This window comes from Hypanus sabinus, unplaced genomic scaffold, assembly GCF_030144855.1.
Source record: "Hypanus sabinus isolate sHypSab1 unplaced genomic scaffold, sHypSab1.hap1 scaffold_88, whole genome shotgun sequence".
NCBI lineage: Eukaryota > Metazoa > Chordata > Chondrichthyes > Myliobatiformes > Dasyatidae > Hypanus > Hypanus sabinus.
In genome coordinates this window covers 589,137-613,442 of record NW_026781732.1, presented here as the reverse complement: position 1 = coordinate 613,442, position 24,306 = coordinate 589,137, and the positions used below count along the sequence as shown (strand labels likewise).

General features: G+C 46.5%; 1 protein-coding gene across 1 annotated transcript in view; it reads right to left on the bottom strand.

The window, feature by feature from the left end:
- Positions 1-8,075: 8,075 nt before the first annotated feature.
- LOC132390380 (NACHT, LRR and PYD domains-containing protein 3-like) overlaps positions 8,076-24,306 on the bottom strand; it is a 34,523-nt gene continuing 18,292 nt past the window's right edge. The window contains exons 3-14 of the mRNA XM_059962997.1: positions 24,011-24,177; positions 22,919-23,090; positions 22,769-22,819; positions 18,858-18,950; positions 17,466-17,632; positions 16,383-16,554; positions 16,218-16,286; positions 10,507-12,244; positions 9,573-9,659; positions 9,247-9,417; positions 8,957-9,124; positions 8,076-8,792 (exon numbers count right to left, since the gene is read on the bottom strand). Coding sequence (XP_059818980.1) covers positions 8,705-8,792; positions 8,957-9,124; positions 9,247-9,417; positions 9,573-9,659; positions 10,507-12,244; positions 16,218-16,286; positions 16,383-16,554; positions 17,466-17,632; positions 18,858-18,950; positions 22,769-22,819; positions 22,919-23,090; positions 24,011-24,177 — 3,143 coding nt within the window. The 3' untranslated portion in view covers positions 8,076-8,704. The remainder of the gene's footprint in view (positions 8,793-8,956; positions 9,125-9,246; positions 9,418-9,572; positions 9,660-10,506; positions 12,245-16,217; positions 16,287-16,382; positions 16,555-17,465; positions 17,633-18,857; positions 18,951-22,768; positions 22,820-22,918; positions 23,091-24,010; positions 24,178-24,306) is intronic.

Below are 24,306 nucleotides of genomic sequence, written 5' to 3'. Positions count from 1 at the left end.
AGGTTGGAGGTGGACGGGCAGGTGTAGCACTGCGGCCGCTTGCAGGGATGTGCCCGGAGGGAGATCAATGGAGAGGGACGGAAGAGAAACGGAATAACGGAGGAAGCGATCTCTGTGGAAAACGGTGTGTGGTTTGGGGACGGTGATGGTGTGGTTACAATAAATTTGTTTGTACGATCTCTTTGAAGAAGGCGGAAGCTGCAAATTGTGATTTTTTTGGGTGCAGAACGACGTGGGGTGGTAGGTTAGAGCAAGAGGAACTCCATCACCGATAAACTGATGGAAGACTTGGTGAGGGCGGATGGGCTGATCCCGCTTTTAAAGCGATGCTACCAACAAAGATATCACTACCTCCCGTCCCCATCTCTCCGCTTTCCGCTGTTTCATTCAGCCCTCCGCAGCTTTCTCCCTCGCGGTGCATATCCCTGCAAGCACCCAAAGCGTTATACCCGCACATTCATCTCCTCCCTCACCACCAGTCCAGGCTCAAACAGTCTGCCCGGTAAGGCAACACTTCACCTGCGAATCTGCTGTGGTCGTCTACTCTGTCTGGAGTTTCTGGTGGGCACTCGTCTATATTACAGAGTCCCGGGATAAAATAGGCTCATTCTGTCGATCGCCACCGCTCCATCCGTGAAAGGCGGAGTTTCCCGGCGTCCAAACATTTCCATTCTGATTCCCATTCCCGATCCGACATGTTCGGCCCATCGCTTCCTCTTGTGCCACAGTGAGGCTGACCTCAAGAGGGAGGAGCAACAACTTACTTTCCGTCTAGGTAACCTCTAACCTGGTGTCATGAATGTCGAAATAAAGATACCTCCCCCTCCCCTCTTCTTCCATTCACCACTCTGGTTCATACTTATTCTCACCCGCCTATCACCTCACACGGCGTCCCTTAATACCTCCGGTTTTCCTGTACTCCACTGTTCTCTTTTATCAGATCCCTTCCGCTCCAGCCCTTCGTCGTTCGCCTGGTTTAACCTCTCACCTTTCCCCGCTCACGCCATTTTATTCTGGCGTCTTCCCCCTTCCTCTCCAGATATGAAGAAAGATTTCTACCCGATACGTCGAGCGCTTATTCGTTTCCATAAATGCATCCCGCCCTACTGCATTCATCCCGCAATTGTCTGTCTGTGTCTGTGTGTGTATGACACTTTGTGTGTGTGTGAGTCTGTGAATGTGTGTGAGTCTGTGAATGTGTGTGTGTGTGTGTGTGTGTGTGTGTGAATGTGTGTGAGTGTGTGTATGTATGTGAGTATCTGTGTGTGTGTGTGTGTATGTATGTGTCAGTGTGTTTCTGTGTGTGTGTATGTGTGAGTGTGTGTTTGTGTGTGTGTGTGTATGTGTGAGTGTGTGTATGTATGTGTCAGTGTGTGTGTGTTTGTGTGTGTGTATGTGTGAGTGTGTGAGTGTGTGTAGATGAGTGTCTGTGTGTGTGTGTGTGTGTATGTGTGAGTGTGTGAGTGTGTGTAGATGAGTGTCTGTGTGTGTGTGTGTGTGTGTATGTGTGAGTGTGTGAGTGTGTGTAGATGAGTGTCTGTGTGTGTGTGTGTATGTTGCCTTGGATTTTCAGCATCTGCTGAATTAGTTGTATAATAAAATTTGAAAAGGATGGAGACGCACACGAGCGAATTATTCAGAAATAATTCACGCGGTTCGTGTTTTCGGAGAAAATGTGAAAAGAAGAAAATCATCTCTACTCACAATCTCAGCAGGAATAAAATTCAGCACAAACATAAACAGAAATGTGTTACGTGTTCTGCTCCTAATAGTGATGTTCTTTACACGAACGACAAAATACCCTGTAATAACGCAATATCTCACAACGGTGGTGCACCTCAAAATAAAACAAAAGCTGTCACGCTATACCAGTCCAGGTTATTTCAGCTTCCGGAGTGGTAAAGGAATATCGTAAGTGGCGTGCTAGGAAGCGGAGGCGAGGCGAGAGGGCAGGAGTCCATGCCAGGAAAAAAAAAACAAGCCCTAGCATTCCGGCTCTCCCGTCCATTCCGCTCTCAAATAGACATTAAATTAACTACACCCGTGACTCCGCGGGAGTACAGAAGCGGACCGATTCCGGGCGCCACCATTCAACTGGATTTTTTCTGTAACAGATTTGCCCCCAAGCCATCCAACTACCAACATACTGACCTCTGCTCTGCCTATTGTCTTGTTTATATTTATTGCAATGTCTACAATGTTCTGAGTACTTTATGCAGTCCTGGGTAAGTCTGCAGTCTAGTGTAGTTTTCGTGTCGGTTTCCGTATTTCAGTGTAGTTTTTGTATTGTTCATGTAGCACCATGGTCCCAAAAAACGTTGTCTCGTTTTTACTCTGTACTGTACCTGCAGTTATGGTCGAAACGACAATAGAAAGCAACTTGAACTTGAAATCTACAAATTTATAATCACAGAGCAGGGTAATCGGATACGAATGCAAACAGCTGGAAACAAGATCAAAGGCGAATCAGCAACACATCCCAGCAAAGAAGCAGCGCCCAGAGAGAGCAATGCGGAACATGCTTTTGGCATCTTAGGCTCCAGCACAGCGGGCCGGTAAAGCGTCTGCGGTTATGGAGCATTTGAGTCTGGATTGGCCACGACAATAATAAAGCATCATGGAACCGGAAACAGGAATGTGTTGTGTTGAAGTGCCAACGCATCTGAATGTTCCTCATTCATCCCCGTGCCGCTGAGAACCTGGATCAGATTCCCACATGGCGGATGGTTCTCTCCCGGCCACTGGCGAGAGTAGTGCAGCGCTCAATTCGGATGGCCCATTTAGAAAATAAATCATTTCGAAAGTGATACCTGGAGTATGCGGGAGTGTTTTCCACAACTAGAAATTTCAGCCAATTTTCCAGAGCACGGGGAAATATTTTGCAACAGTAAATGTAAATTATGGGTAAATCTCCCTGAGGTTCGCATGTACAAGTTAAAATAATTTGCATTCGAGGTTAAAATTTGCAAATCACTGGACTAGTAACTTGGGCAAACAACCAATCTGGATTGTAATCCAGATTAAACCGTGTCACGAATACAGTTAATTTAACCACTTCCGCTGTAACGACGAGAGATACATGAAACAGGGAGCAAATGAAAGGGTTGCATTGGAACCAGTTGGACACTAACATAATACCTCAATGTCCAGGCCAAGGGAGCCGTATTTTCATTATACTAAATAGTCAATCAGATATAGGTTTGAGTGGGAATCTCTTCACTGTGTTGCACTAACGGGAGCACCATATTTCATACAGTATTCCTCACAAGGGGTCCAGAGATTTCTGTTTTGCCCGATTAGTTGCGAGGGTGGAATTGTCCGCCCTCCGAACACCAATCACACTAGTTTTATCACGTGATGCCCGAACTCAGGCGCCCGATTCAATCACTGAGCGGAACAGCACGGCTTCCCCCATGTCTACACATTTCAGAAGGTCGACTGTTCCTCTGTGGCTTTACTGTACTTTCACATTCCGCAATCCCGTCTCCGAAATGGACAGGATTTCCTGAACCACTGGATCTGCCGGTCGATTCCTTGTTTTCCTGGTCACAGCCTGTAATTCAGACAGTATCCTGGTAAAACCGTCTTTCAAAAGCTGCCGCATACTCATTTGCCATAGGAGTCGAACCAGACGACTGCAGGTTGGCAAATGTGATTCCTCTGTTCAGGGAATGGGAAGAAGATAGTACTGAGAATTACAGACCACAGTCTTACTTCAGAGGTGGCTGAATTATTGGTCAGAAAGGGTTTACTAGTATTTGGGGAAACTTAGTCTGATTGAGGATAGTCAACTTGGCTTTCTGAGGATCAAGTCATGAATCAGGAGCCTAACAAATTCTGTGACGATGTGACCAAGCACACTGATGAAGGTAGAACAGTGGGTGCGTTGCAGATGGACTTTAGTAAGGCGTTTGATAGGGTTCTCCATTGTAGGATCATCCATAAATTCTGGGGGCATACGAGCCGGAAAATGTGGCTGTGTGAATACAGAATTAGCTTTCACAGAGGATGGTAGTATTTGGCGAGTATTCCGCTTGGAGGTCTATGACCATTGGTGTCTTCAGGGAAGTCTGTTCCGAAACCACTCTTGCTTGCGACTTTTAAAAATGGTTTGTTTGAGGTCTTGGGGGCGGGATTGAAAGTTTTCAGACGATGCGACAGTTAACTAAGAGGTCGTTAGAGTGCAGGATTTTTATTTAGTTGGACCAGAACATTGCTGATCGGTAAGAGCATCTACGGATATGGGGAGGAGTCAGGCAAATGGGGTTAAGTGGGATCTGGGATCAGCCATGATGGAATGGCAGGGTTCACGCACTGAGTTGAATGACTTGATTCTGCTCCCATGTCTTATGGTCTGATGGTCTATTCGAGTTTGTTGGAGGCACGGTCGTTGTACAGAGAATGGTGGGTGTATGGAATGCTCCGATAGAGGCGGATACACTGGGGGCATTCACAAACTCTTATTTAGGCACATTGGTGATATAAATAGCAGGCTGTGTTGTAGCGGATGTTTAGATTTATCTTAGCGTAGATTAAAAGGTCGGTACAACGTCATCGGCCGATGCGCCTGTATTGTGCAGTGATGTTCAATGTCCTATCCTCCCGGTAACTGTCATTGAATACAAAACTGTAACTGAAATACTACCGGAGGTTTATATGAATTCCTGACTATTCCACTCACTCGTCTTCCCACTGAAGGCAAACATGCCACATACGCTTATAACACCCTGCCAGCTTGCGTACACACTGTCAGTGAGCTCGGTATTTCGGCGGACAGATTACTCTGTAAATCAATAATGGACAATTCTGTTAACCGTCTGTCATTGATCGCATACCTTCACTTACAGTAGAACTCCAAGGACAGCCCCCGCACTTCCTTGGACTCAACTCCATCAGGCACGTCCATAACATCTTTATTGTCTAAATACCGAACAAATGGTTTAGCATTTTGTTACCCCTGTTCTCCCTCACACAACATTTATTAGCTAAGTTTTTCTTTCATTTCAGAAATATCTGCTGACCTTATTTTTTTTAATCCATTTGATGTAATTCACATATTCTGTGTGCTCCTGTATATCAGCTCCCCGCTTTCTTCAGTGATTACGAAAGGAAAGGAGAGGCAGGCAGAACCGAAGAAGAGTGCACGAGCAGTGTCTCAAAAGGCATCACATGCCTACGTTAGCATTCGTTTCAGTAATGACTGTTCATTGCCGGCATGCAGAGTCTTTCAATGCCAGATCCGAAAAGCTCGCTATAGTTCTAACTTCAAGCTCCTTTTTTTTCCAATGTGCACGGGCAATTTCTAACGATCTGCCTTTCAGAGAACGCGGTGTCAGTGCAATTCAATTAAAAGCAGATGTTAGTCAAAATGTCCTTTGTTCATGAGTGGCAGACAATTGAAAACATTCAACATATTTTCTGCTCAATTCAAACCTACATTTTGAAAAATTTCGCCCTGACTCTTCAAAACCCAAGCAAATTACAGGTATAACGGGATTGTCCTTGAAAATGAAGAACTCACAGATTGCGGTATCAATTAAATTAGCAAGGTGGTTGTGTTCTGCAAGGGAATAGTCAACGTTTCGGGCCTAGACACTTCATCAGGAGTGAAGAAGGAGGGTGCAGGGGCCCTATAAAGAAGGTGGGGGGAGGGTGGAATGTGCCAGGTGAAAAACCAATCAGAGGAAAGATCAAGGGGTGGGGGAGTGGAAGCAGTGAGGGGATCGGCAGGAGAGGTGCAGAACAAATCTAAAGCAAAAGCACTATGAGTAGTAGAATAAGGCAGAATCATGAGAGAGGTGATGGGCAGCTAGAAGAGGAGACAGACTGAACATGGGATTGAGGAAGGGAATTACCGGAAGTTGGAGAGTTCGATGTTCATAACAAGGGGCTCGAGGCTACCCAGACGGTATATGAGATGTTGCTCCTCCAGCCTGAGTTTGACCTCAACATGGCAGTAGAGGAGGCCATCTATGGCCATATCCAAATGGAAATGTGAAGCAGATTGAAGTGAGTGGGAACCGGCAGATCCTGTCTTGACTAAGCGGTCCCCAATCTGCGTCGGGTCTCACTGATGTAGAGTTGGCCGCACCGGGAGAAACGGATGCAATAGATTACCTCAACAGACTCACCAGTGAAGTGTTGCCTCACCTGGGAAGACTGTTTGGGGCCCTGAATGGTGGTAAGAGAGGAGGTGCAGGGACAGCTGTAGCACTTACACTTGCAAGGATAAGTACCAGGTGGGAGATCTGTGGGGAGGGACGTGTGGACCAGGCAGTCGTGGAGGGAATGATCCTTGCGAAAAGCAGAGTGGTAGAGAGGGAAAGATGCCCTTAGTGATGGGCTCCTGTTGAATGTGGCAGAAGTTGCGGAGGATAATATACTGGATCCAGAGGCTGGTGGGGTGGTAGATGACGACAAGGAGACTCAGACCCTGTTATAGTGACGGGAGGATGGGGTGAGGGCCAAAGTGCAGGAAATGGAGGATATGCGGGTAAGGGCATCATTGATGACGGCAGAAGGCAAACCACAGTTCTTAAAGAAAGAGGACATTTGAGATCACCTGGAATGGAAAGCTTCATCCTGGAAGCAGATGCGGCGGAGACGGAGGAACTGGGAATAGGGAATAGAATTTTTGCATTTGGCAGGGTAGGAAGAGGTATAATCTAGGTAGTTATGGGAGTCAGTGGGTTTATAGAAGATGTCAGTTTTCAGTCTATCTCCAGAGATGGAGACCGAGAGATCGAGAAAGGGGAGAGAAGTGCCCAAGATGGACCGAGTGAATTTGCGGGCTGGGTGCAAGTTAAAGGCAAAGTCAATGAAATTGACAAGCTCATTATGGGTGCAGGAAGCAGCACCAATGTAGTCGTCAATGTATCGAAGGAAAAGTTGGGGAGCAGTACCAGTATAGATTTGCAGCATAAATTGTTGCACATAACCCACGAAGAGGCAGGCATAACTGGGGCCCATGCGAGTTCCCATAGATACACCCTTGGTCTGAAGAAAGTGGGAAGAGCCGAAAGAGAAGTTATTAAGTGTGAGTACCAGTTCCGCCAATCTGAGGAGAGTAGTGGTGTTGGGGAACTGGTGAGGTCTATTGTACAGAAAGTAGCGGAGGGCTTTGAGGCCTTCTTGATGGGGAATGAAGTGTATAAGGAATGGACATCCATGGTGAAAATGAATCGGTCAGGACCGGGGCACTGGAAGTTATTGAAGAGGTGGCGGACATGGGATGTATCCCGGTTGTAGGTAGGGAAGGACTGAACTATGGGTGACAAAATGGAGTCAAGGTAGGCAGATACAAGTTCGATGGGACATGAGCGGGCCGAAACTATAGGCCTACCAGGACAGTCAGTCTTATGGATCTTGGGGAGGAGGTCAAAGCGAGCGGAGTGTGTGAATTATGAGTTTTTTGGCTGAGGATGGAACGTCTCCGTAGTTGATAAGGGCAGTGATGGTATGGGAAACAATGGTTTGATCATTTTTGGTGGGGTTCTGTTCCACCATTCAGGGCCCCAAACAGTCCTTCCAGGTGAGGCAACACTTCACTTGTGAGTCTGTTGTGGTCATCTATTGCATCCGGTGCTCCCGGTGCGGCCTCCCCTACATCGGCAAGACACGATGCAGATTGGGGGACCGCTCCGTCCGCCACAACAGACAGGACCTCCTGGTTGCCACTCACTTCAGCTCTCCTTCACATTCCCATTCGGATATGTCCATACATGGCCTTCTCTACTGCCATGATGAGGTCAAACTTCGGTTGGAGGACCAACACCTCATCTACAGTCTGGGTAGTCTCCAGCCCCTTGGTATGTACATTGAATTCTCTAACTTGCGGTAATTCCCTCCTTATCCCTTCCACCATCCCACCTTCACTCTGTCTCCTCTTCTAGCTGCCTGTCACCTCTGTCACGATTCTGCCTTCTACTACCCATAGTGTTTTCCCCTTAGATTCCTCCTTCACCTTTTCTGCCTATCCCCACCTTGCTTCCCCTCCCCCAGCCCTTGATCTTTCCTCTCATTGGTTTTTCACCTGGCACATTCCACCCTCCCCCCACCTTCTTTATAGGGCCCGTGACCTCTCCTTCTTTAGTACTGACGGAGGGTTTCGGCTCGAAACGTTGACTGCTCCTTTCAACGGATACTGCCCGACCTGCTGAGTTTCTCCAGCTTTTTTGTACGTCAGTGATTTTATTGACTTCATCTTGACAAACGTTCAAAGCTACATTAAACAATGTGTGAGCTGCTGACGTGTGGGAATAAATAAGCTGCTCCCGACTCGCTCACAGTCACACACAATTAACTGACCGGCGACAACGCGTGACAGTTTGAATAATCAGTCCCGTTTCTCACCTTCACTCTGCATCGGGGAACCGATGATTATAAAATCACACTTCAGGGCCCTGTCCGAGATTGCTGCAGATCCAGGGTCATTGCCGAGGGATTTGTCTATTTAACATCATTATATTGGCCAGGATGTTCTCAGCTCAAAGTGAGTAAAAGGATTCTCTCCCAGGGACACTGGTTTCCCAGATCTAACCCGGCCCCCTGGGCTCTTCCTCTCTGTGTAATTCCCCGGCACGCCATTTGGAGCAGCTGTTGAATCCGGACACGTGCAGCTGGATAGGATGCGGAATTGCGTCACTACTGGATCGCTTTGGACGTCACAGAGTGTGAGACTGGAGCTAGTTCACCATTCAGATGTTCACAGATCAACTGTCAGTCCGGGTCTGGGTTCCTGCAGAGATCTCAGTTCCTTCCCACCAGTCTGACTGAACTGATTCCTCCACAAGCTAAAACAGATGGGAGAATAAAGATGAAATAAACAGATTACACAACAGTGTCAGTAACAGGGGACCGGGGTTAACGTTTCAACAACACTCACAGACAAATATCACCAGTAAACCCACGGATCCGCTGATATTTTATTACATTGAACATTAACACAAATACTCACTCGATCAGCTTCAGACTCGGGAGGGCCAATATGAGGTGGCGGAGAGCGGGGACAGATCGGTCCGTGAGCGAGTTGAATCCCAGCTCCAGCTCCGTCAGTGATATGTTTGTACTGAGAGCAGAGGCAAGATCCTCGGCACCAGAATCTGTGAGACCGATATCCCTCAGCCTGGAGGTGAGGATGAAGGACACAGAGAGACAGGAGACTGTAACACAAGTACTGATCACATTAATGTTCAGTGTCAGACACCCAGTGACTGTAAACACAATCTCCCACAGTCTGGTACTTACCCCAGTTTCTCTATTCCACACTTGGGGTTTGTCAGAGCCACAGACACCAGCTTTATTCCTGAATCTCCCAGTTCATTATAACCCAGGCCCAGCTCCGTCAGTGATGGGTTTGTTCTGAGTGCGGAGGCGAGATCCTCAGCACCAGAATATGTGAGACCGACATCCCAGAGCCTGGAGATGAGAGAGACTGAGGGTGAAGGACACAGAGAGACAGGAGATGGTACAAATCCCTAGTGCTTATCAGTTATACAATTACTGATCACATTCATGTTCAATATCAGACACCCAGTGACTGTAAACACAATCTCTCACAGTCTGGTACTTACCACAGTTTCTGTATTTTACACTCCGGGTTCCTCAGAGCCGCAGACACCAGTTTCACTCCTGAATCTCCCAGTTCATTTCCCCCAAGGCTAAACACAAACAGACAAATTGATGAACAAAGTGATTCAAGCCGTGGGTCTGGGGGAATTTCTCTCACTCGGATATTTCAGGAAATATTAACCACTTCAGCAAATCACTGAACGGAGTACCCATCACTGCCCAGCTCCAGGGTATTCACTGAATATCAGTAATGTAGTCTGTCGGTGTGACCCTGTAAACTCCACATAATCTCATTCCCCGATGGCTAGAAAAATGTTCCTGATATGAGAGCGTTGGGAGTATCAGGGATGAAGGATGATAGAAAGTCCCACAGTGAGGAAAATTTGTGAAAGGGAATGTGTCGATGGGAGATGGTGGAAGAGACCCCACCTGAGGGAAAGAGGTGGGAAGAGAAAACCTGCAGGAGAAAGAGAGGAAATAGTAAACATCCCGTAGGAGGAATGAGGATGAGGATGAGAGATTCCGCAGGAGTAAGGGATATGGGTAAAAGGAGATCCCGAAGGGAAAAAATGGGAATGGGGAAGAGATCCCACGGGGGGAAAGGGGATGGGAAATACAGATCCCTCGGGAGGATACCAAAGGGAAGAGATAACTGCAGAAGATTAGAGGATGCAGAAATAGATTTTACGGGATGGGTCTTTCTGAATTGAGGACCACAATCGGGAGGAGATGCCCAATGATCTGATGAAGTCTCCAAAATCTCTTCACAAGGAAACACAGAACCCTCCCGTCTTTGGAGAATTACTGACCGATCCCCTGGGTATTTGTCACTATTCTTCACAATCTGATTTACGACTGTTTAACCCAAATTGTTTTACTTTGAAACAACACAACGGAACTGTTTCACAGTTCAGAGTGAAAGATAAATCAAGTTACCTCAACTCCTGGCACTTGTGCAGCCCGGGTCCCAGCCGCTGGATTCCTTCACACTGAATGTGACAGCCCTGCAGGTCGAGGTGTTTTATTGTATCACAGAGTCCGATGACATGAGACAGGACCGCGCAGTCAATCGGGGTCAGTGCCATTCCACTGAATGAGAGTTTGTTCACAGATCCCAGTGCGGCCTGAGCCAGTCCACGATTCTGAGACTCAAACAGGTAGTGCAGTGTGTTCAGGAGGCTCCTTTTACGAGATGCAATCCTCGTGTTTCCACTCTGGCGTTTAACCTCCTCCTTCACCCAGTCAATCACCCGGCAGGTTGTTTGATGAGGAAAGGGACCCAGAAACACCTCCAGGCCCCGAGCTGTCATTGGGGAGGAGAGACCAGCCACAAAACGGAGGAATACCTCAAACCGCCCATCTGTCATGTTGTGGGTTTCAGTGAGGAATTTCAGGATATCCTTGGGATGTAGGGTCAGGAATTGTGCGACTGCAGCTACAAACTCTTGGATGGTGAGGTGTGGGAATGTGTACACCACGCTCTGGGCAGAATCCTCTCTCTCCAAAAGCTCCATCAGGAACCCGGACAGGAACTGGGAAGGCTGCAGATTGTAACTGATCAAATCTCCATATGTAAATATGATCTTCCTCTCGGACACTCCTCTGAAGGCCATCTGACCAACCCTGAGTAACACATCACGGGGTTTCTCAATCTCACGGCTGTGGTTCTTCAGGATGTTGTAAATATAGTACGAGTACAGTTGGGTGATCGTCTTGGGAACTCGCTGCGGGTCCCGGACTCTTTGTGTGAAGAAGGGCCCCAGTGCCAGAGCGAGGATCCAGCAGTAGGAGGGGTTGTAGCTCATGGTGTACAGGATCTCATTCTCCTTCACGTGTTTGAAAACAGCTTCTGCCACCGTCTGATCTTCAAAATACCTGATGAAATATTCCTTCCGTTCCTCACCAACAAATCCCAGGATTTCAGCCCAGACGCTGATCTTGGCTTTATCCAATAAATGTAACGCAGTGGGACGGGTGGTCACCAGCACTGAACACCCTGGGAGCAGCTTGCCCTGGATTAAACTGTACAAAATGTCAGACACTTCACACCACCACTCGGGATCTGGGCATTGGTGCTTGGATTCTGTATCTCTTTGACTGTCAGCAAAATCAATTCTGTGCTCGAATTCATCCAGACCATCAAATATAAACAGCAATCCCTCTGGATTCTTCCAAACATCTCTCAGGATATTCCCAAAGTAAGGATATTGATCCTGAATTAGTTGCCTCAGGTTTTTTCTGCAGTTAATAGAGTTTAAATCCCGGAATTTGAAACTGAAGACAAACTGGAATTGTTGGTATATTTTCCCCATGGCCCAATCATAAACAATCTTTTGTACCATTGTTGTTTTCCCGATCCCCGGGACTCCAGCCACTGCTGCTGAACTCCCAGATTTGGATTTACTCCGGGAAAAGCTGCTCTGGAACAACTGATCAGTCCGGATTTTTTCCAGCTTTCTGCGGAGATGTTTCTCTCTCCACTCCTCGTGGTCTCTGCCTCTTGCCAGCAGCTCATGTTCCACCAGTCTCCGATCTCGAACAGTAGAAATGACCGTGAGCTCAGCGTATCGATCAACCAGCTGGAAAACCTTCACCTTCTCCGTCATCAGGATCGTATTCGCTCTCAGTTTTTCAGTTTGTGCCCATAGAGTCTCCTTGTGTTTCTGTTGAGCATCTTCCATGGAAACAGAGATAAAATGTTAAATGCTTCAACTCAGAACTCACTATTTAAGTAGACAAGGATTAGCTCAAAGGTTTTGCATTATTTGAACTTATCACTGGATTTTCTTACACTGAATTAAGTTTGATTATCAGACCCCAAAGTGGACGGAGAGGCATGGGCCAGATAATCATCAGATCATCACATTTCCACATTGATTGTTCAGTGAAGTTGAGTTTTCCCTGGTAGTTTACTGAGCCCCGACTAGACAAACTCCCACTACTGCCACTTCTATCATTGTTCTGTGGAAAAACTTTCAAAGCCCGGTGTTGATGTGGACTTTGGAGATAGAGAAAATGATCGTGGGCATTCTGTCAACGGAATAGGTAACGGGAATCACAGCTCCCCCTCCCCTCTCACCATCACTGATTCAAAATAAAAAGGAATACATTTGTGGATCTGTGGTGTGGTAGAAGATTAGAAACTTGGAAAACCTACAGCACAATACAAGTCCTTCGGCCCACAAAGCTGTGCCGAACACGTGCTTACCTTACAGTTTACCTGGGTTTACCCATAGCCCTCTATTTTTCTAAGCTCCATGTAGCCATCCAGAGGAGCCTTAACCAATCCTATCGTATCCTCATCCACCACCGCCGCCAGCCACCCGTTCCATGTACTCACCACTCTCTGAGCCCCTGACATCTCCTCTGTACCTGCTTCCAAGCAACATAAAACTATGTCCTCTCGTGCTAGCCATTTCAGCACTGGGAAAAAGCCTCTGACTATCCACACGATCAACAGCTTTCATCACTTTATACACCTCTATCAGGTCACCTCTCATCCTCCCTCACCCCAAGGAGAAATGGCCAGTTTCACTCAACCTATTCTCATAGGGCATGCATCCAATACAGTTAACATCCTTGTAAATCTCCACTGCACCCTTTCTATAGTTTCCATATCCTTCCCATAGTGAGGTGACCAGAACTGAGCACAGTACTCCAAGTGGTGTCTGACCAGGGTCCTATATAACTGCCACTTTACCTCTCGGCTCTTGAACTCAATCCCACGGTTGATGAAGGCCAATGCGCTGTATGCCTTCTTAACCACAGAGTCAAACTCCACAGCAGCATTGAGTGTCCTATGTCAACCAATTCCTCTATCCTGTAACGCCATCGGATTTTATCTTGTTAAGTAGACTCATGAGTTAACTTATAATATGCCTTATGAAAATATAATGACATGCACTGCATCTCCTTTGTCCACCCTGTTTGGAATGTCCTCAATGAACTCTAGCAGATCTATCAGGCAAGATTTCCCTTCATATTAACTATGTTGACTTTGACATTTTATAATTAGGCTGTAAATACCTCAATCTTAATAATAGACTCTCACACTTCCCCAACCACTGAGGTTGGGCAAACTGGTCTATAATTTCACAATCAAGAGAGAATCTGTAGATGCTGAAAACGCAGCAACACACACAAAATGCTGGAGGAACTCGGAAGGCCAGGCTGCATGTATGGAAAAAAAGTATAGTTGACGTTCCGGGCTTAAACACTTAAGTAGGTCTGGAAACAAAACGCTGGGGAGTAGAATTGAAAAGTGTGGTGGGGGGGAGGGGGGAGGTGTGGGGAGGAGAGGGGAGAGAGAATTACCAGGCGATGGGTGAAACTTGGAGGGGGAGGGTTGAAGTTGATTGGTTAAAGAGACAGAAGGTCATGAAAGAAAGAGAAAATAAAACAACTTTTTTTTTTAAATCTTATTCCTTGGCTTTTAACCAGTCACTAACTGTCTCCTAACGTTCCCTTTACATTAGGCTCCCTGATAAGATCTGGGTCTCACAATGTATCTGAAACCTGCCAGGGGTATGTGGCTTCTCTTAGTGAGTCAGGACCCAATCAGGGTTGTGTGGGGTCTCACAGTGTGTCAGGACCCTGCCAGGAGTGTGTGGGGTCTCACAGTGCGGCAGGACACTGTCAGGTACGTTTGGGGTCTCAATTCAATCTATTCAGATGTGATAGGCAACGTAGGAAAACATTGATCTTGCACACATTTAATTTAGAGAATGTGACACTGGTAGAAATGATGTTCAATAATCAGGGAGTATATCTGTTTCCTGTTCAGAAATGGGTGTGGTAATTTCACTGTTGGCCCTGTTCCTTCTGTAAACCAGATGAAGGACAATGAGGAACAAGTTTGTAGTGATTTACTGAACCCGTGTTCAGGGACACTGAGGGGTTTCTTTGACTGCATGTGGACTGGAACAGCATTAACAGAGGTGACAGAGACGTGAGTAGTTTGTAAACTTCCTGATTGGTCTCTGGTACCAAATTCAAATTATCATCTTTGGGAATTGTTCCTGTAAGTGAGAGAGACTGAACCAGGGTTCTGGCTGAGATTCCCTATATTTATTTTAAGAGCTTCGAATAATCAAATAAAACATGGTCTGATGCAATATTAATAAGTTTTGCGATATTTGTCCTTCCTATGCTCTGTCCTCTGTTCAATGTGTAGTTGACTGATCCAACTCAGTCTGCGATGGTGAACCCTTACAATCTCTTTAGCCCATGCACTGCCGTGGGCTCCATTTTCACAGGCATGATGGGCTTATGGATGTAGTAAGCTTCTCATCCAGATGGTCACAATTTAACTAATTGCAATATTATTTATAGATATTTTCAGTCCTTTCCACATTCCGTTCCGCAATCCAAAAACCTTCAGTTTCTCTGTCCTAATTCTCATCTCTTCACCTTCCACAGTGTCCAGCACACAAACTGGCACACATCAATTTCAGCTTCTGTGAACTGAGCTGAAGAATTTGTCTCCGATCTCACCCTCAGTAATCCTGTCTCACTGCTAGAATTCCCAGGATTATTGAGTTGGAAATTAAACTGGATACCTTTAGCAATGTTTGCACTAAGTGAGTGCAGATGTGAAGAGAGCAGGGTTCATATGCTGCTTTGCTGATTAAAGTGACGTTATTATTACTATTCTATGAATAGAACTTCAATGGATGAGCAACTCGAAAAAACAAAAATAATCTAAAGAAACTGAAGTCGTTTAGAAAATGGTTAAGGATGAGGCTATCCTGGAGCGGATAGTCGCTGGCAAGAGAAGGATTTGACTTTTTGATATGAAGAAATATTATTTTTTTTGTCATTCTCCAAATTGCCCCCTTTTCCACTCAAACTCCGCTGGGGATCTGTAGTTGCAGGCCCCAGAGCAGTGTGAGCACTTTCCTCAAACTCGCCAGCTCTCTGCCTCTTTCCTCAAAATGTCCTGTGAAAACTCTCCCTCTGGCAAACACGTTTCCCTGTGTCTCACTGTGTTCTCTGTCACAGTGCCAATATTTACCTGGTCAGACCCTCGTGGCTCAACAACTGAACCGCCCGACGCAAATTACAACCGTTGGTGGAAACGGAGGTCAAATTTCAACTTGATGAACTCCGCCTCAGCCTCATCGGGGTCATTGCGTACCGTTCCGATTGCCCCACTACCGGAGGGATGTTGAGGCTTTAGAGAGGGAGCAGAAGAGGTTTACCACGATGCTCTCTGGTTTAGAGGGCATGTGCTATCATGAGAGGCAGGATAAAATTAGATTGTCATCTCTGGATCATCGGAGGCTGAGGGGAGCTCTGACAAATGTTTGCCACATTAAGAGAGGCATAAATAGAGTGAACAGAGAGAATCGTTTTCTGAATGTCTCAAATGCTATTGAAGGTGAGAGGGTGTAGAGTGAAGGGGGAAGTGTCATCGATGCCTGGAAAGCACTGACTGGAAAGGTGGTAGACGTAAATTTTTTGAAGCTTCTAAGAGATGTTTGGTTAGGTACATGGATAAAGGAAGATGGAGGCATATGGAGATGGAGTCGGAAGGGGAGATTAGAGTTTGGGTTTGATTTACTTGTTAGCTGTTTCGGCACAATATTATTTGCCTAATGGCCTATTCCTCTGTTATACTCTTGAATTTTCAACACATGTTCACTCACCTTTCAATTCACTGAGAATCTTGAGTAAACCTTGAGTGGGATTTGATCGATGGGATGGATCAGAACCTGCTTGAATTTAAACACATTAAGGGGATAATTTATGGAAAATTGTGAAGTGTAATGTTTTGCAACTCAAATTTGAATTAATTACTGATATTATCTCACCATACATCTGTATTTCCTTCAGTATTTTGTCAAACTTTGGGACACCAATCCGCATTTTGACAAATGTTTCCCACATCACCCTCCGGGCGCGGGAGCCTTTCTCCATCACCAGGCTCAGGAGGAGTTTAGAACTGTCCGCCCGCTCTCCCTTATCAGCGAGATCAGAGATTTTCTGTGAAGAGTAACAGTGAACATATTGGGGACTGACAGATTCACACAGGGAATGAGAAGTAAATGATGTGCTCTGTAACGGGATCACACTGAGCAGTCACCCGGACGGGTGCTGATCCTGTCTGCACATGGACTGTACATTCTGAGTGCAGAGCACACGGAGGGACATTCACCTTGAACCTGGTCCACCAGTCAATGAGATCCTGGCTGGACTGTGACCGCTTCATTGACGTGGCTCCAAATCCATAAATAATTCCTCACCAGATTTGACAGTGTAACAGAAATCAGAAAATAACGATAACAGATGAGGAAAGAAGTCAGGAGACTTTTTATAACAGAGTGAGCAGTCTCGGAGAGGTTGCAGAAAAGATGATGTGATTCCTCCTTCAGACCACCAGTGTCCAACATGACAGCGGATTACCGGCTCACACCAGATTCATTTCCTTTCCCTTTTTCAGTGGAGGTTTCTTCAGTGATTACACATTAAAACATGGCGGCATTCCCCGATTCACACTGTTTGCAGTTTCAGACTCTAATGGAATCATCTCCTCTCAGAACAGAACACACTCAAGCTCCTGTGGCACCCACTAATGATGTCCTGATTCTCATTGATATCCTGCTGTTAGGCTGCATGATCTTTCCAAACCCAAACCTCCTGTCATATTTCCATTTAATACTGTAAGACCGCACAACTGTCACTTGCTCAACTCAATCTGAGCAGCTACCCACCAGTCTGCAGGGTCTTTGCGCCCCTTTCTATCACTGGTTCAGATTCACATCTTTGAGATTGCATGTACAGTATTTATTTCCCAGTTGTTCTTTTCTCTGATTTAATATCTAATGAGTCAGAGGTCCGACACCCATCAGTCCTGTGATGTTGGAAAATTCAAACATGTTCTCCCTCCCACTCACCCGATGTTCCTCTCCGCTGAACTGATTCTCGGCCGTTAACGCCAGGCTCACTCCATGCACCCCTCCTTCCATCGCCTGCTCCAGCCTGTCCCGATAGAAGTCCGTCAGCTGCAGCAGCTGGGAATCATTCCAGCTTGCCAGGAGCTCAGTGATCTCTGAGCTCGGACCTGTGAAGCACAATGGTGAAAATTAAAAAACTTACTGACCACATATTCGGAGGCAACATTATCTCTGGAACCAAAAGATGGTGCACCAGGTCACCAAACACAGTCCAAGATATATATAAAGGGTGGGAGGGAGGAATAGGTGTGGTTGGTGAAATGAGTGCAGGCTGGGTGGGGGTTCAGATCGAGCAGGGTTGTGGTGGGGCTTAGCAACATCTGTTGAAGGCTGCCCTTTCTAGTCCCCAGCAATATACCTCTCTGTTTTGGAAGGACTCTGCTTATTGCTGAGAATATAGTAACCCATCACCATCACTCTCCTGGTACTGCCAATCACCACCGCTTGGCTCTGAGTTACTTGGCTGCCTGCCTGGTCAACCCCTTCCTCCGCAAATCTCTGGAATATCTTACAAAATGCTGCAGGTACTCAGCAGGTCAGGCAGCATCTATGGAGGAGAATAAACAATCAACGTATCGAGACAAGGCCCTTCATCAGACTGGAAATGAGGGGACAGGAATTTTAGATATTGTCACATTACTTTCTATTCCTTGTGATCCTGATCTGAAACATTAACTGTTTATTCCCCTCCATGGATGCTGCCTGACCTGCCGAATTCCACCAATATTCTCTGTGTCATTGTGCTGCTCAAAACTTTCAGCATCTGCAGAATGTCTTGCGTTCTGAATACACTCTGTTTTAATGTCTGTCTCGGTTTGCAAGATGAGCAAAAAGCAGACAGTTATTGCACCCCTTCCACATGTGACTGTTCTGCCAGAAGGTCAGGCAGCATCTATCGAGGAGAATAAACAACCAACATTTAGGGTGCTTCATCAGACTGGAAATGAAGGGACAGAAATTCTAGATATTGCCACATTATTTTCTATATTTTGCGGTCCTGATCTGAAACATTAACTGTTTATTTCTTTCCATGGATGCTGAGTTCCGCCAATATTTTGAGTCTTTGTGTTGTTCAAAACTTTCAGCATCTGCAGAATGTCTTGTGCTCTGGAAAACCTCACTGTTTTATTGTGCATCACTGTCTGTTTGAAGAGCAAACAGCAGACAATAATTGTGCTCCTTCCACATGTGACTGTTCCCCCAGAGATGTTACCTCTCAGTCTCGTCTCTCTGCTCAGTTTTTACAAATATTTTGTGAATTGCTGATATTGGAATAAACTCAGACAAGGTGTCAAGGAAATATTTAAAAATTAAAATAACTTGCTAACATACCCATGTCCTTTCCTGATCTTGACATCGCTGAAACTTCTCTCCTGCCCACTCCTTGAGCCATTTTGAGGACAGTTGTGGTCAGATTTTGATGGTCTGTAACAAACAAAATTAACAGTAGGGTCAGATATTAATTGAGGTGTAAAGCAGAACACTGCTTTGTTTTTCAACTGAGGCAAACATTTCCAAATATCTTGGACCTATCCACTAAAGGATTGACACAGCCAGATCCACCCACAGACTGATCTCCCCATGGATTGTGCACCGTGTTGGGATTCTCCGGGGTATCTACTCACTATATTGCAGGCAAATCCCTATTAGGTAAAAATCTTGTGCCCTGGAGGGATGTTTCAATGGAATGGCGAATGTGGTCATCCTACCACAGTTTAACATTGCCTGGCATTGACACCTTTGGTAATATATCACTTGACTCTATAGAGAAACACTCTGACATCCTGAACAATGCAATCTCACCCATAGTATCATAATATCTTGTCCTGAACCACTATCATTTTTCCAGCAGGAATTTAAGATCATTAAAAACTCAGTCAAGATTTCTTTAAGCATATCACCTGGCTATTATATGACACCCTGTCAGGTGTGTGTAGTCTGACAGTGTGTCAAGACTCTGTCAGGGGTGTGTGGCATCTCACAGTTTGTCAGGACCCTACCAGGGGTATGTGGAGTCTCATCGTGTGTTGGGACCCTGTTAGGGGTCTGTGCGGTCTCTCAGTGTGTCAGGAACCTGTCAAAGGTCTGTGGGGTCTCACAGTGTGTCAGGACACTGCCAGGGGTGTGTGAGGTCTCACAGTGCGTCAGGACCCTGTCAGGCGTGTTTGGGATCTCAAACCGCGTCCGGAACATGTCAGGGTTGTTTGGGGTCTCACAGTGTATCTGAACACTACCAGGTTTGTGTGACATCTCACAATGTGTCAGGACCCGGCTGGGGTGTTTGGGATCTCAAACCGTGTCCAGAACATGTCAGGGGAGTGTGGGGTCTCACAGTGTGTCAAAACACTACCAGGGATGTGTGGCTTCTCACAGTGTAGCGGGACCCTGTCAAGGGTCTGTACTCTCTCACAGTGTCTCATAACCCTATCAGGGGTGTCTGGGATCTCAAAACGTGTCCGGAATGTGTGGGGTCTCACAGTGTATCAGGAACCTGACAGGCGTGTATGGGGTCTCACAGCATGTCAGGACCCTGCTGGGGGTATGTGGAGTCTCACAATCTGTTCGAACACTGCCAGGGGTGTATGTAGTGGGTGGAGTCTCACAGTCTGTTTGAACACTGCCAGGGGCGAATGGTGTCTCACAGTTTGTCAGAATCCTGCCAGAGGTGTGTGTGGTCTCACAGTGTGTCAGGTCCCTGTCAGGGGTGTGTGGGGTCTCACAGTGTGTCAGGACCCTGTCAGGGGTGTGTGGGATCTCACAGTGTGTCACGATCCTGCCAGAGGTGTGTGGGGTTTCACAGTGTGTTTGGGCACTGCCAGGGGTCTTTGGGATCTCATAGTGTGTCAGAACACTACCAGGGATTTGTGGCCTCTCACAGTGTGTCAGGGCCCTATCAAGGGTCTGTAGTGTCTCACAGTGTGTCAGGACACTGCCAGGTGTGTGTGGCATCTCACAGTGTGACAGGACCCTGTCGTGGGTGCTTGGGATTTCAAACCATGTCCGGAAAATGTCAGGGCTGTGTGGGGTCTCACAGTGAGTCAGGACCCTGTCAGGGTCGTGTGTGGTCTGACAGTGTGTCAAGACCCTGCCTGGGCTGTGTGGGGTCTCACAGTGTGTCAGAATACTACCAGGGCTGTGTGTCGTCTCACAGTGTGTCAGGACCCTGTCAAGGGTCTGTGGGGTCTCACAGTGTGTCATAACCCTGTCAGGGGTATCTGGGTTCTCAAACCATGTCCGGAAAGTGTGGGGTCTCAGAGTGTGTCAGGACCCTGCTAGGGGTATGTGGAATCTCAGTGTGTCAGGTCCCATTCAGGGGTGTGTGGGTTCTCACACTGTGTCAGGACCCTACCACGGGTATGTGGAGTCTCACAGTGTGTCGGGACCTGTCATGGGTGTGTGTGTTCGCACTGTGAGTCGGGACACCAGGGGAGTGCGGTGTCTCACAGCATATAAGGACCCTACCAGGGGAGTGTGGGGTCTCACAGCAGATCAAGATCCTGCCAGGGTTGTGTGTGTCAGGACCCCGTCAGCCATGTGTGTGGTCTCAGCGTGTCAAAACACTGCCAGGGGTGTGTGGGGTCTCACAGTTGTCAGGATCCTGCCAGTGTGTTGGGTCCCTGTTTTAGATGTGTGGGGTCTCACAATGTGTCAGGACCCTGTCAGGGGTGTACGGGGTTTCACAATGTATAAGGATCCTGTCATGGGTTTTGTGGGGTTTCACAGTGTGTCAAGGCTCTGCCAGTGGTATCTGGGGTCTCACAGTGTGTTAGGAACCTGCCAGGGCTGTGTGTGGGCTCTCCAGGCAACTTATTTGGGTGAAACATGGAGCAGATGATCGTTGAAATATTTACTGTAGAGAATGTGACAGTGGGAGAAATAATTTTCTTCAATAATCAGGGAGAGATCTGTTCTGTATTCAGAAATAGATGTTGGAACTTTACTGCTGTGACTGTTCCCTCAGCAAACAGCATGAAGAACAGTGAAGAATAAGTTTGCCGGGAAATTGTCGAGAATTGCCAAATCCTTAGTGCAGTTGAAGGGAGGGGTTTTATTGTCTGAATGCAGACGGGAAAAGCATTAACACAGGTGACAGACCCGTGAGCAGTTTGACATCTTCCTTTGGTGCCGTTTGAATATTAACATCTTTGGAATTTGTTCTTGGAAAGGAGACAGGCTAAATGAGAGTTGTGGTCCAGATTCTTTATATTTTTGTTCAGGGGCTTTGAAAAATCAGTTAAGATATGGGCTCCTGTAAGATTAATAATTTTTACGATATCTGTCTTCACTATGCTGTCTCCTCTGTTAAATGTGCAGTTGAGTAATCCAACTCAGTCTGCAATTATGAAGCCTTGCAATCTCTTTCGCCCATGCACTGCCTCCGGCTCCATTTTTACAGACACAGTGTGCTTACAGATGTACAATAGTGAGTTTCTTATCCAGACGGTCACAATTTAATTAATTGCAATATTATTTATAGATATTTTCAGTCCTTTCCACCTTTCTTGCCACAATCCCACAACCCCTGGTTTCTCTGTCCTAATTCCCATCTCTCACCCTTCCACAGTGTCCATCACACATCACATCAATTTCAGCTTCTGTGGACTGAGCTGAGGATTTTGTCCCCATCACACGCTCACTGATACTGTCTCCTGATGGAATTCCCAGTATTACTGAGTGGGATATTAAACTGGATAACTTTAGCAGTGTTTGCAGTAAGGAGGCGCAGATGCGAATATAGTTAATTTCATATGCTGCTTTGGGGTTGAACAGACGAGTTGGGGTGCTACCTGCTTTTCTCATTAAATTATCATTGTTATTCTGTGACGAGAACTTCAATGGACTTCCGGTTCTAAAACTGATTTCCTGCAGGATCTGAGGGAATTAAGATGAGGGCTGTATTGGGGATTGGGTGGCTGTAGGGAAATGATTTCACCTTTCAGAATAAGACATTTCCTATAATTTCAATCCTCAGATTGCCCTCTTCTCCATTCTGACTTGGGTGGAGGGATCTGTGGTTGCGGGACACAGAGAGGAGTGATCTCTTTCAGCAAAGCACCCATCTCTCTGCGTTGTTCCTCATGCTATCCTGTGAAATCTCTCCCTCCAACAAAATACTTCTCCATGTGTCTCACTGTGCGCTGTGTCACGTTGGAACATTTACCTGATCAAGTCCCAATGGTTCAACAACGACATGGCCCTACACAACATCAACCTTCAGTGGAAACAGCTGTTTCTTCACTCACCTTTCAGCTCACTGGGAATCTCCGGTATGGGTCGATGGACCAGAACACAACCTGTTCAGATTTAAAGTAATTTGACACGTTTCAATTCCTCAAATTATAAATACGTAATGTCTGAATCTAAAATTAAATTAATCTCTGATACTCTCTCACCATGTTCCTGTACTTCTTTCAGTATTTTGTCCAACTTTGTGACACCAATCCGCATTTTGACAAAGGTTTCCCACATCACCCTCCGGGCGCGGGAGCCTTTCTCCATCACCAGGCTCAGGAGGAGTTTAGAACTGTCCGCCCGCTCTCCCTTATCAGCGAGATCAGAGATTTTCTGTGAAGAGTAACAGTGAACATATTGGGGACTGACAGATTCACACAGGGAATGAGAAGTAAATGATGTGCTCTGTAACGGGATCACACTGAGCAGTCACCCGGACGGGTGCTGATCCTGTCTGGACATGGACTGTACATTCTGAGTGCAGAGCACATGGAGGGACATTCACCGTGAAACTGGTCCACCAGTCAATGAGATCCTGGCTGGTCTGTGACCGCTTCATTGACGTGGCTCCAAATCCATAAATAATTCCTCACCAGATCTGACCGTGTAAAACAGAAATTAGGAAATAACGATCACAGATGAAGAAAGAAGTCAGGAGAGTTTTTATAACAGAGTGAGCAGTCTCAGAGAAGGTGCAGAAAAGATGATGTGATTCATCTCCTCAGTCCGCCAGGGTCCAACATGACAGCGGATTACCGGCTGACACCTGATGCCTTTCCTTTGCCTTTTCCAGTGGAGGGTTATTCAGTGATCACACATTACAAAATAGCAATATTCCACAATTCACACTGTTTGCAGTTACAGATTGTAACACAATTATCTCCACTCAGAACAGAACATACTGGAGCTCCTATGGAACCCACAGATGATGCCCGGATCTCACTGACATCCTGCCGTCATGCTGCACGGTCTTCCCAAACCGAAACATCCTGTCATATTTCCATTTAATACTGCAAACCCACACAACTGTTACCTGCTCAACTCACTCTGAACATTCAGCAGTCACCCACCATTCCGCGGGGTCTTTTCACCCCTTTCTATCACTGGTTCAGATTCACATGTTTGTGATTGCAGGTACAGTATTTATTTCCCAATTGTTCTTTTTTCTAATTTAATATCTGATGAGTGAGAATTCTGACACCCATCAGTGCTGTGATGTGTGAAAATTCAAACCCATTCTCCCTCCCACTCACCCGATGTTCCTCTCCGCTGAACTGATTCTCGGCCGTTAACACCAGGCTCACTCCGGACACCCCTCCTTCCATCGCCTGCTCCAGCCTGTCCCGGTAGGAGTCCGTCAGCTGCAGCAGCTGGGAATCGTCACAGCTTGCCAGGAGCTCGGTGATCACTGAGTTCGGACCTGTGACGGACAATGGGGAAAATTAAAGAAATTACTGACCCCATATTGGGCAGCAGCTTTCTCTCTGGAACCTAAAGGTGGTGTGGCAGGTCACCAAACTCAGTCCGAAATTTATATGGTAGGGGGAGA